This window comes from Berghia stephanieae, chromosome 11 (genome assembly GCF_034508935.2).
Source record: "Berghia stephanieae isolate SIO BIC M18660-M18661 chromosome 11, UCSD_Bste_1.3, whole genome shotgun sequence".
NCBI lineage: Eukaryota > Metazoa > Mollusca > Gastropoda > Nudibranchia > Aeolidiidae > Berghia > Berghia stephanieae.
The window spans coordinates 16,420,070-16,434,458 of record NC_088370.1 but is presented as its reverse complement, the minus strand read 5'-3'; the positions used below and the strand labels follow the sequence as shown (position 1 = coordinate 16,434,458).

The window sequence follows — 14,389 nt, the reverse complement described above, 5'->3', positions numbered from 1 at the left end:
TAGTAGTAGTAGTAGTAGTAGTAGTAGTAGTAGTAGTAGTAGTAGTAGTAGTAGTGGTAGTAGTAGTAGTAGTAGAATAATAATAATAATAATAATAGTAGTAGTATGTATAGTATATAGTAGTAAGATTATATGTATAGATAATAGTAAGTAGTAGTTAGTAGTTATCAACAATAAATGATAAAAATACGATGATAATGGTAAAGTATAAACTGTGATAACAATAATGAAAATACCAGAGCTATTTTGTTGTTGTTCTGGTTTTTGGGGGGTTTGGAAGGGGGGAGGGGGGGAAATAATAATTAATAAAATGAATTCATTGTATAAAAAACATCTAATGACTATAACAATAATAAAAACGATGTTTTTTCAATAAATTACAAAATTGTCCAGACCAGCATCTAAAAGGCTCGAGTCTGACAGCTTAAATATCACACCTCGGACTCAGCTGGCTCTTTCTGAAAGTGCTACTTCTATTTTGTAGTTTTAAATTTCGGTCGGACGTCATCAGCGATTGTTTTTAATTTATTTTTTTTTCCCTTGATAAAGATTTATAGATATCATAAAATACCTTTTGTGATCAGTCTGTAAAATATAAAAATGCTTTTTTTTGTTTTTAGATTTGCCAGTAATTCTGTGCTCTTTGGCGTAAAATTTTCATTGGCTATTTGGAACATTCTTCTTCTTCTTCTTCTTCTTCTTCTTCTTCTTCTTCTTCTTCTTCTTCTTCTTCTTCTTCTTCTTCTTCTTCTTCTTCTTCTTCTTCTTCTTCTCTTCTTCTTCTTCTTCTTCTTCTTCTTTCTTATTTGTCTTGTGGAAAATTCCAATATTGTCGAGGATCACTCCACAGTTTGTAGGGTTTTACATTTTAAACTTGCTAAAACTCTGCACATAATACTAATTTTTTAAAAAAATCATAGATTAAAAAGTCACGTTGTGAACTCAAGCAATCACGTGAGGGCATGTTGGCAACCGTTTTCAGCCACTTCAGCTTGGAGGCTATTCCATAGTCGGGCAGTGGAAGGGAAAAACGAATACATGTAGGCGTCTGTTTTTGATGTTGGGATAGTTACTCTTGCTGTGTGTCCCCTCGTATTTCTTGTGCCGATATCTTTGATGTCGTTTGAAAGTTTAAGGCACGATTTTTTGTAGTAGATCTTGTGGAACAATTTATGTTTATCTATCTTTCTTCTCTTTGCCAGAGGTTCAAGGCCAATCCGTTGTGATATTTCAGACGCACTTGAGAAAGGATCGAATGTGTTAATGATGCGTCTTGCTGTTTTTCTTTGGATGTTTTCTAAGGTGTCGATGTTTTTCTTTGTATATGGGTCCCAAATTGAGCTGCCATATTCCAAAATTGGTCTAACAATAGTTTTAAAAGCAAGGGTTTGAGTTGCGATTGAGCATCTTTTTAAATTGCCGGTGATGTAAGCACTTGTTTGATTTGCCTTTGAATCCAGGTGACATATGTGGTCATTCTATTTGAGGTTTTTAGAAAACTCAATGCCAAGGTATTTTGCTGTCTTTACATGTTCCAGGTTTTGACCATGAAGTTGGTATTCAAATGTAATAGGTGCTTTCTTATTTGTGATGGTTAGAACATTGCACTTTGATACGTTAAATTCCATTTGATTTATTGTTTCTCATTCTTGTAATTTAGCTAGATCGTCCTTTAGTGTTTTGCAGTCGTCTGTTGTTCTTATCTGATTATAAAATGCTGTGTCGTCAGCAAAGAGGCGCACTTTTGACCTATAACTCGTGGAAGATCATTTATGTACACTAAAAATAGGACGGGCCCAAGGACTGAGCCATGAGGTACGCCCGATGTCACCATCCCGATAGTTGAAGTCTCACCGTCATCAACCCTAGTTTTATTATTATTATTATTATTATTATTATTATTATTATTATTATTATTATTATTATTATTATTATTATTATTATATATTATTATATATTAATAATAATAATAATAATAATAATAATAATAATAATAATAATAATAATAATAATAATAATAATAATAATGATAATAATGATAATAATACACATTAATATAGCGCTCATTCTCGTGTAAAACACAAGCTCTGGGCACTTTACAATATAAATATCAATTTTAAGTGAAAAAAATAATAACAACAATAATAATTCATAGCCAAATCAAGGATTCATATGGAGTCAAGAAAAACAAATACAGTAAAAATGTGTCTTGAGATCTTTTTAAAAGTAGGCAAAGACTTGCACTCCCTCAGACCACGTGGTAGTTCATTCCAAATCTTATTATTATTATTATTATTATTATTATTATTATTATTATTATTATTATTATTATTATTATTATTATTATTATTATTATTATTATTATTATTATTATCATTATCATCATCATTATTATTGTTATTAATATTATTTATTATTATTATTATTATTATTATTATTTATTATTATTATTATTATTATTATTATTTTATTATTATTATTTATTTTTTATTATTTATTATTATATATTATTATTATTATTATTATTATTATTATTATTATTATATTATTATTATTATTATTATTATTATTATTATTATTATTATTATTATTATTATTATTATTATTATTATATTATTATTATTATTATTATTATTATTATTATTATTATATTATATATATTATTATTATATTATCATTATTAATATTATTATTATTATATTATATTATATTATTTTATTATTATTATTATATTATTATTAAATTTTCATTTATCATTATTATTATCATTATCATTATCAATATTATTATTATGTTCATTATAATTATCATTATTATTATTATAGAGCATCATTTAATATAGTATACAACTGCTACCTGTGGATGTTGACCTGGGTAAGCCGTTGGGTGCCTCGAGCCTCTCGATGGGTTTCTTTTCTTGTACTTTAAGTTCCCTTTTCCTGGAAATAATATCATTCGTGAAGACAACGGGGTTTACAATAATATGGAACAATAGTCTCATGTCAATACTGGTTTCAATCTCCTTACAATTGTGAAACCTTTCCTCCGGAGGACTTGTTTTATTCATTTTCCAACAGATCTTCTGTTTTCAGAGTGATGACATTTTATTTTCTAGCCTAACATAATGGTGGTCGTCCATAAAAAAATGAGCTTTTATGTAGCGCAATATCCACTAAACATGCGCAAAACACTGTCAACTATTGTCCTCAACAGAATTAGACCGAAAATAGAAAAATATCTATCACATAACCAAAGCGGGTTTCGCCAAGACCGAAGCACATCGGACGTTGTATGGACACATAAATGGTTGGCAGCAAAGGCACTCAAAGAAAACATATCCATAACAATAACCGGAAACGATATGTCCGCAGCCTTTGATACGATCGACAGAGGAAAACTTTTGGAGATATTAACAGACATAGTAGACGAAGACGAGCTCCGAATAATCCGATTTCTCCTCAGCAACACAAAGATACAACCAAGGATATACGGGGCCACAAAACAGACGCAGTTCGAAAGTAACATCGGGACCCCCCAAGGAGATAGTCTGAGCCCGATTCTGTTCACAATATACTTAGAACACGCTCTGAAAGAAGTTCGAAAAGTCATTCCAAAACCAACGACTCATATTGAGAATGCAATCCCTAGAGAAATCGCTTATGCAGATGATATCGATTTTATTGGATCAACACCAGCAAAAATAGAGATCATACAAAATACCCTCATGAAATATAACCTCCAAGTCAATGCCAATAAAACCGAATTTACAACAATATCGAGGAACAAAGAGGAATGGAAAAGAACAAAGAAAGTCGGCTCACTAATTGGAGACACCGAGGATGTATAAAGAAGAAAACAGCTATCAAACGCCGCACTCAGTAAACTCACCAATGTATGGATTAGAGGTGACAAAATAAAGAGAAAAACCAAACTGAAACTGTACCGTGCTCTTGTGAAACCGGTACTTCTGTATAATTGCGGCACTTGGGCGTTGACAAAATCCGAAGAAGAACATCTGGATGCCTTCCATCGCACACAGCTAAGAAGGGTACTGGACATCAAATACCCAAAAAAGATCTCAAATGAATCACTCTATAAGATCACAAAAGAAAGACCAATCTCCCTTGACATTTTACAACGATGGCAACTTTTCGGTCACATACTACGCAGGGACAAAAACATACCAGCTAACCAAGCCATGTCGGGATACTTCCAAAAACACGGGAACCTTTTCAGAGGAAGACCGATCACAACACTCCCTGTGATCCTAAACAAAAACCTCACAACACTTGGACAAAGCATTAGTCTCATAACGGCAGGGGACCTTGAAAATCTGAGAACCCTAGCAAAGGACCGGCAATATTGGAGACACCTCACACAGGAAATACTGGATACAGCCAAGGCGACCCGATCTTTCGGTCGAGACGCGAAAGGCATCTAAGTCAAGTAAGTCATGCGCAAAACGCTTTACAAGGGATCCCTGACCAACAGCAACATTTAACATGTAGGATGGGACATGACGCCTGTTAGGAGACAACGCTAGGTACTCATTTTAAACCTGAGTACGGTGAGGGAATGTGAGTAAAGAGTCTTTTCCAAGGACTCAACTATGCGCCGAGCGAGGCTCGAACCTAGGACCTTCCGATCCGAAAGCGAGTGTCATATCACAAGACCACATAGCCGCAACCAACATCTCTCTTTTACGACCCGTGATCGCAATCTGTCTGTACACCCTGCTACTAAAATAGCTATGCCTCCTTATGCATTGTCTGGCTGGATGACTGGTTGTACACTTCCAATGCGTTTTGAATCGGAAGAAAAGAAGGTGTAACGCAAAAACTTCTGCTCCCATTGTTATGGCACCCGAGACTAAAATGACAATATGGAGACGTGAAACTTAGGGGCTCCTTCGTATGTGAGCGCTCAATGTGAAGTCGGTAAACATGGCATTTGAGAGAATGGGAGCGATCTATAGATAGTATGCAGATGACGTCACTCATGTCTTTGCTATTGTTTTTTGCCATCCGCGTTTATGAGTAATTCTCACTGAACTGTATTAACCTGACTATAAACGTTCATTGATACACACAGTTTTTTGTGTTGGTCCGTTATACTTCCGGGTGGCAATGTTATGAGCTTCTTAGCCAAGCGCATACTATCTATATTCATGTCTTCGTCCAACGAGGTCATCAATTACATGATTTGATGCTCTCCAACGATTGGATATTTCTTTTAAAATGTAAACACGGTGCTTTGTTTATGAAATTTGTAAGCATACGCATGTGTCAAACTGAACAAAACGACCAATCGTGATGTTAGATATTTCGAAAGCTGTGAGCACTTTTCACTATGTGGGTCACTTTGAGCACAGTTTGCAATGTGACCAATGACCTCGAGCACGTGGAAAGTTAATATAGATCGCTTCCATTCTGCAGACTGTATCAATCGAACAAATACACAGAAATGTTATATTCTGAGATAATTTAGTGAAAAGAAATCATTCAACTAGTAGTAGTATCGTTCGGCTACACTTCTATGTTCAAGGTATCAATCCAGGATCGGAAGTCATCATCACATTTGTTGATGGTTTCAAATCCCCCTTCAAGTTTTGTTTCTGGGCAATCTAGTACGAGATGGTTTGCATCTTGTGGTGCTTGGTTGCACTTTGGGCATGTTCAACTGAATAATGAAATCTGCGAAAACCTGTGTCAACTTTCAATGGGCATGATCTATATTAATGACGTAACTAAAGTACTGGCAAAAGCACGAGGCTCTTGACTACTACTGTTAAGTCTATTGTATTCGTTACACAGGTACCGTGTGTAGTGGTAGTAGTAAATTTCAGGCTTTCCTCAAAATTTTTTCTCTGTGTAGTGTTTGTTTCATCTGGCATTGGGACCAACACAAAACTTTGTTTTCTCTCTTGCTTCGTTTAATTTCTTGGATTATTTATTATTTAGATTAAATAATGCAATCTTCATCATATCTCATCTGTCATCATCACATCCATCTTCTCTCTCTCATCTATCACATATATTTATTTATGCATCATCATTTGTCATTCAATTTTTATTATCTATTAATATCTTACCTACCCTTCGTCTCCACATTTATTTCTGTTATCAATTTTTTCACTATAAAATTATCACACTCCCTTCATCATCATCCTTTCAACTATACTGCAACAGCAACTACTCACTACTCCTACTACTATATCTACTATCACTACTACTATACTATATCAACCATACTAATTCACTAACTACTACTACTACTACTACTACTACTACTACTACTACTACTACTACTCTCTACTACTACTCAACTACTACTAATCTACTACTACTACTACTACTCACACTACAACTCACTCATCATATTTCACATACTATTACTATATCGTTACTATCTACTACTACTTAATAAAATATATTTAAACAAAATCCCCAAAGTTCTCTCTCTCTCTACTCTCTCTCTCTCTCTCTCTCTATCTTTCTCCTCTGTCTCTCTCTCTCTCTCTCTCTCTCTCTCGCTCTCTCTCTCTCTCTCTCTCTCTCTCTCTCTCACTCTCTGTCTTCTCTCTCCCATTGTTGTATTTTTAGTCCATCTCAAATAAAGTTTTGTGTACGTATATTTCTAAACAAAGCTTAACTAGTCATCTCATCGTGATTTATAATTTGAATTTGATATAGGCTATTTACTAGTAAATCATCACTCCGACACCTTTAATGAGTTAAATAATTACAACTCGTCTCTTACATCACTGCCCCATTGCATACGGTCTTTACTAACTCACTAACACACTGCCTACACACTACACAGCGCTGGTCAATGGCCTTAACCAACTCGGCTCAAGACGCGTGCGACAAGGCCTTTACTCTAGTCGGCCATGTCTATATTACGTTTCCATGGGCACGTGGTCATGGTCACATTGCAAAGTGGGCTCAAAATGACCCACATAATGAAAAGTGTTCACAGTTTTAGAAATATATCTAACGTCACAATTGGTCATTTTGCTCAGCATGACTCATGGATATGTTTACAAATTTCATAAACAAGGCAGTGTGTTGAGATACATTGAGACATTGAGAAATGTCCAATCGTTGTTCAGCAACAGATAATGTGATTGATGATTAGATTAGACGAAAACATGAATAAAGATCGCTCCCATTAATTGACATATGGACATAATGCGAGTGGATGTTTACCAACTTGACGTCACTCAGCTCATTGTTATTGTTTTTAGACAGCCATTCTGGTGATTTGTTCTCATTATATTTTATCAATCGGACTATAAACGTTCAAGTATACACTAAGTGTGTTGGTACGTTATATCCGACTGATGGATATTGTTATTGTTTTACCTAAATGTATAGCATCAATATTTTTATACCTTGAGTGTTTGTCTGTCTTCTGACGATAGCCAAGGGCAGAAAAATTGTTTGATTTGTGTGAAATGAGTCACGTGTAGGCTACCTACTTTTTTTTCTCTCCATCTAACTCGGCGCATTTCGGCCAGACAATTCGCACCAAGAAACAAAACTGTGAAGCGGATTAAACATGAATAGATTGTTAGAGCGTAGCCTTCGTAAACGCATAGTCTGACATTGACCAAAACATGACGCCAAAATATAAGGCCAGACCACCAATAAATTAAACAAAGTTGTAATCTATAGGTTAACCAATAAGATTCAATAGTCTGATGTCACGTCCGCCCAGCCACGAGTAGCTTGGTTCTAAACAAAGAAAATCGATACTTTTTATTCTTCATGCTGGCTAAAACTTTTTCACATTTCATGTGATCAGAATGTATAAAAGTCAAAACATGATCAGATTCATAATGTTTTTCTCGTCTGGATACACCTTTATGCTCGTCGGAAAAGTATTTCATAAGGACGTCCGCCATTGTTCCGATAGTTTAGAACCAGTTACTAAGTTACAATGCGTCATTACGAGTGAAGTGAGGTCACGACTGTTGAATCCTATTGGATCATTCGTTTCCTGAGAACTACTAATAACATCTCACTAGGCTGTTCACTGACATATAATATAAATGACGTCAAAATACAAGGCTAGCCATCGGTCACTTGTAGCGTAGATAGAACGAATTTGACGTCACTCGGGTCTTTATTATTGTTTTTTCGCCATCCGCGTTTATGAGTAATTCTTACTTAACTGTATTATCCAGACTATAAATGTTCATGGTTACACATAGTTTTGTGTTTTGGTCCGTTATACTTTCGGATGGCACTGTTGTGAGCTTCTTAGGCAAGCGCACACTATCTATAGATAGTTCGAAGATGACGTCACTCAGGTCTTTGTTATTGTTTTTTACCATCCGCGTTTATGAGTAATGCTCAATGAACTGTATTAACCTGACTATAAACGTTCATGGATACACACCGTTCTGTGTGTTGGTCCGTTATACTTCCGGATGGCAATGTTATGAGCTTCTTAGCCAAGCGCATACTATCTATAGCCTGACACTAGATCCCACTAGGACTTATAGTTTGAAGTCATTTTTTAAGTTCGTGCAGCGTATAGTGAGCTGTCGTTAGTAGGGCTCAAGGAAACAAGTAAATCCATTGGTTGAACTATTGGATACAAATCACGATTTGTTTTGTTGTTTTGTTTTTTTTTTTGTGGCCAAAGACTTGTCTTTTGACGTCATTTTTGGTTAGTGTCAGGCTATAGATACAATGCACTTGGCTAAGACGCTCACAACATTGCCATCCGGAAGTATAACGGACCAACACACAAAACTATGTGTAACAATGATGTTTTATAGTCTGGTTAATACAGTTTAGTGAGAATTACTCATAAAATCGGATGGCAAAAAATAATTTCAAAGACCAGAGTGACGTTATCTTCGTTCTATCTATAAGTTAACGATGGCTACGATCACGCTCCATGACCACGAGAGCTATGGTTAGAGAGACTTATGTGAGAATTGTTTTCTCATCTGAAGTCTATAAATTATAACAAAGGACAGGGAGAAGTCTTTTCTTTTATTCTTTCTCTTTTCTAATAAAGAGAATTACATGACAATTAATGAGAGCGATCTATATTCATGTTTTCGTTCAACCGAGTCATCAATCACGTGATTTGTTGCTGTCCAACGATTGGACATTTCTGAACAAATGTAAACACTGCTTTGTTTATAAAAGTTGAAAACACACCCATTTTTTCAAGCTGAATACAATGTCCAATCGTATTGTTTGATAGTTCAAAATTTGTGAACACTTTCCAATATGTAGGTCACTTTGAGCACATTTTACAATGTGACCAATAACCTAGAGCACATGGAAATATAATATAGATCATGCCCATTACACAAATGGCTTGTCAAATGTAAAATAACTCATAAAATAATTCAACTGACCTTTGCGTATCCAGTGGACATAGGTGATAATGGCAACGATGACAGAGACCATGACTAAGGCGAAGAGGGCACCTAATGCTATTGTAAGCTTAAAATGTTCCTCATCCAACAATCTGAATTCAGATCCTGGCTCTGAACATCAAAAAAAAAAAATTTTAACTAGATATACAGTCTATAATTTTTTTCCCTGATTTCAAAGCCCTTTTATTCTAAAACCGTTATAGATATTTGCATTTGGTTTCCATAATTTTTTAGAGGAAAAGCCATACATTTATGCCTATTTGTCGTTGACCCACATTACATTACAAATTTACAACTATCAACATGAACTTAAAAGATCTCATTTGTCTCTCCACTTTTTCGGAATAGCAACAGTGCGACAAAAATCGCTTGGTCGACGGGGCGTGATCAATCTCCCACTATGTGTCTCAGCAAATTTAAATTATTCTATTTTTTTTAAATAAAAAAAAACGATTTCCTGTAATGTCTGCCAAACTTGGCTATGAAAGATTTTTGAGCTACCTTTGACGATTTCGTTTCATGCAATAACATTACACAAAAATATTTGTGCCAGCTTTTGCCATTCCGAAATAGAAGGATAGAAAAATGACCTATTCTAGGTTCAGGTTTGATTTTGCTACATTTGGTGATGTAATGTAGGTGATGACTGATGGCCGTAAATGTACGACTTTTCCTTAGAAGATGGCGAAACCAGATGTAAATATCTATAACGGTTTTAGAGTAATAAGTATTTGACATCGTGGAAGGACTTTATCGACACCCTACATAGACAGATAAATATCTGTAGACAGATAAATACAAGAAATAGAATCATCTAAAAATATCAGCTTGTCTTGACTGTGGATCGAACCTTAGACCTTCTGATTACAAACAATCAAAAGGTCTGAGTTTTGACCCCCAGAGGAGGCAGGCTGATGTTTTTGGGGGTTTTCTTCTCCCCTGTATTTTTCTTTTTTCTTTGTCTACCACTTTTCATACACACCTTTCAGATGTCTATCCTATACCAGCGCCTGCAGCCTAATTTGTCTCATTGAGAGAAAATAAAAGAGGTCGCTCGCCAGCAACTTGATGAAGGACACTAGATAAAATAGAGTTAACTACTGTGCGGACGTCCTTGAGAGTAGGTTGGGGAGGGGGCGAATCGAAGAAAGTTACCAGAGACTGATTCATCTGGTGATTCTGTGGTCTTGACGGATTTCTTTTAAATTAGTCCCTCAGAGGCACAAGGCCCAATGAAGCCGGGATTTAGCCTGGTTTCTATAACGTAACAGAAAGCAGCAATTTAGATAGTCCGTCGATAAGTAATTTCTGCCAGTTCTTAGAGATCTGGCTACCCAAACATTTCTGGGTGGACAAGGAGGGGGGGAGAGGTTTAGGATCAGAAACATTTCTACTTCACCTGGGATTGGTCCAAGTTTCTTTGCCTGTGAAACGAGTGCTCTACCAACTGAGACAGTATATATAAGCAGTATAATGAGCAAGATATTATCAAACGATGTAAGCAAGATTTTCTTATCCATTTGCGACGTAGCCAACGCATATTGGAGGAAATGAAAGAGTGAATACACCACATGGAAGAAACTGAATAAGGTGTCCAAGAAGAGTAAAATGGCGAAACACCATTGATGACAGTTTCTCGAACTCGCCGTTCTCTTTTAAAAAATATAAGTATTTAAGATTTAGGCCAGAAAACTCATCCTTTAAATATCGATTAATACATTATATATATATATATATATATATATATATATATATATATATATAATATAATATATATATATATATATATATATATATATATATATATATATATATATATATATATATATATATATATATATATATATAATGTTTATATATTGTCAGTAAAAAATACATTTATGCACACATATCAAAATATAAAAATAATAATTTGAAACAATAATGATGTATATTTTCCTAATAAAATCTGATTTAAAATCAGTAATCCCTTTAATGCTTTTCGCCGACATAAGGAATTTTTAAAAAATATTTTGCGCATAAATTAAATGCTATATTATGAAAATATATATTAAAATTGACATTTTTCACTCTTTCATTAAACATGAATATCAAATATACTTATGAGAACAGAAAACAGAATTTGAACATCAACTATAATGATCATTATCTTGCCAAAAACTCTCAAACCTACGAAGTCCCGGGTATGAGTGCTTTTGCCAAGATGAGGATCATTTTAATTGATCTATATTGAATGACGAGTTATTGGGTCAACATTTTTAATCAGTGTTTTTTCCTAGTGCGGCAGTACTAGGTTGAGATCCTATATCATGTAAGTGTACTAGTGATATCAAGAGACAAAACACAATAGTATGTATATACCTGGTTCTTTCCTAGTTCCAAGGGTAACATGAGTAGGTTGCCCTTTTCCATTGTTGATGGTAAATCTGTATCTGTGGCAGAGAAAATTAATGTTGATGTTGACTAATGAGTGAAACAAATCGGAGTAGGTATAAAATGCACCCCCCCCCACACACACACACACACACACACACACACGAAGAAGAAGAAGAAAAAGAAGAAGAAGAAGAAGAAGAAGAAGAAGAAGAAGAAGAAGAAGAAGAAGAAGAAGAAGAAGAAGAGGAGGAGGAGGAGGAGGAGGAGGAGGAGGATGAAGAAGAGGAATAGGAATAAGAAGAAGACGAAAGAAGAAGAAGAAGAAGAAGAAGAAGAAGAAGAAGAAGAAGAAGGATGATTACGATGGGGGATACATTAAGCAAGAGAGAGAGAGAGAGAGAGAGAGAGAGAGAGAGAGAGAGAGAGAGAGAGAAATAAAGATTTTGTGTGTATATGAGAGAAAGAGGGTGGGGAAAGAGAAAGAGGGAGAGAGAAAGAGAGAGAGAGAGGAGAGAGAGAATAGTATAAAAGCAGTGGTAATGGTATTGGAAAGACCTACCTTGTATTATCTTTCACTTCAAAATCCACTCCCCATAGTTTGACAGTGGCGATTCGACAATTATGTGCAGTGAACTCAACCTCAAAAGTCTTTCTATCAATTTCCGAATAGGTCAGCTGACCCTTGACCTCTTCCAAAACTTTCTCTAGAACGTACGACGTTGGTTCAGGATGGGAGATAACTTCTACTTCTAATAGCAATTTCCCGTCCGGTCTGCTCCTGGCCTCTGGGGGAGTGTCTTTGGGGAACGTGGGAAGTGGGGCGCCTGAGGACATACAGATTGGCACCAGATTTAATATTCTCTGGGGTTTTTCAAGGGGACTGAAAAGTCGTGAAGTCGCACCCTCTACTCTTCCGGCTCCAACCTCATTGAAAGTGTTGTTTAAACAGTCCTTCGGAGGACTAGTAATATATAGGTTACATATATCGAATCATAAGGCGGCATACCCATTTTACTAACGGGATGTATAGGAAGATTGTTGGGATAATGGGACGTAAAAGAGTGAGGATGGATGATCATTATTTAAACTAGAAAATAAGACGCCATCACTCTGAAATACTATCATCATCATTGGCTTTTCTACCATGGGTCAGGATATTGGCCACAGACAAACAGTTTCCATCGTTATCTATCCTGAGCTAACTTTTTAAACTCGTTCCATGTCTTATCACTTCTCTGTCATTGCAGAAACTCTTCGGACGCCCAAGTAAAAAAAAGGATTTGAGGAGGAGGAGAAGGAGGAGGAGGAGGAGAAGGAGGAGGAGGAGGAGAAGGAGGAGGAGGAGCAGGAGGAGGAGGAGGAGCAGGAGGAGGAGAAGGAGGAGGAGAAGAAGGAGGGGAGGGGGAGGAGGAGGAGTAAGAGTAGGAGTAGGAGGAGGAGGAGGAGGAGAAGGAGGAGGAGGAGGACGACGACTACAACGAATTACTTACCAATAACGATCAAGTCACTAGCCTTTTTCTCGGGAGATTGGGTCACATTTTCAGCACACCTCTTCCTTCTCAACTTTGCCTTGGGTGGACTCGCCGCCGTGCAGATAAACGTATCCGTGTCAGATACCTTGGCGGATGCAAGAATCCCAATTATCCTCTGTGCATTCACACCCACCGTGGTCACTTTTCCATCGAGATTCATCTTGGTCAGAAGTCCGTTGATAGCCATAACAGGGAAAGGGTTGCCCTCAGCCAAACAGTCAAAGATCACTTGTTCTTCTTCATTGACTTCAATTTTCTGTCCTGTCTGGTTGTTGATGTTGTAATTGATAATAGCGATTGGCTCTGAAAGATATTGCAATAAAAATTTTACATTTATTGTAATGGAAATATATGTTATATATGAACATTCACATGGCGCATGTCAATGGATTTATCGTGCTGAACGAGCTTTACAATCTTTGATTCACTCAGCAGGTCATATGACCACATTACCTTATCATGCATTACCAGTCGCGAGTTAGGCGTCTTTTTTGTATTATCACTCTTATATTATCCGTCGGGACCAGAATTTTCCACGATCACTGTCACCCAAGCAAATGTTAATTACGCTCAACGTCGCTTGATTTTTGTGGCAAGACTTGACGCCTTACCAAGAATGACCTAGGAGTGACTACAAATTTTCCATCAACCTTAGACTGAACTCAGGAATGAAATTATCAGTCCTTCAGATCGAAAAAAGTGAGCTTTTCTATATCCACTAAATGTCCTTAAAATGCTTTACAAATGGTTCCTTGAATGCCCTTGAAACCGGAGTTTATCCTCGTTTCTGAAGCGCTCTAAATATCATCATCATTAATGCCGTTTTCACCTTGGGTCAGGATATAGGCCAGAAACAAAGTTTTCTCTAACTTTTCTTTTTCGTTCCATGTCTTATCACTCTCTGTATATCAACTTCGTTAATTCTTCACCATGTTCCCCGTGGCCTTCCCCTTGATCTTTTGCCCCGATGGTTCCAGTCCAATACTTTCTTTGTTATGGTCGAGTCATTCTCTCTAAGGGTGTGTCCAATCCACCTCCATCGACTTCTTCCTATTTCCTCTACCAATGGTTTCTGCTG

At 36.1% G+C, this 14,389-nt stretch overlaps 1 protein-coding gene across 1 annotated transcript in view; it reads right to left on the bottom strand.

The window, feature by feature from the left end:
* The window catches only part of LOC144957162 (uncharacterized), a gene marked incomplete at its 5' end in the record, with an annotated part of 14,911 nt that extends 1,297 nt beyond the window's left edge, over positions 1 to 13,614 (bottom strand). The window contains 5 exon segments of the mRNA XM_078888179.1: positions 2,857 to 2,939; positions 9,383 to 9,514; positions 11,765 to 11,835; positions 12,339 to 12,603; positions 13,270 to 13,614. Coding sequence (XP_078744305.1) covers positions 2,857 to 2,939; positions 9,383 to 9,514; positions 11,765 to 11,835; positions 12,339 to 12,603; positions 13,270 to 13,498 — 780 coding nt within the window.
* Between the last annotated feature and the right edge of the window lie 775 nt (positions 13,615 to 14,389).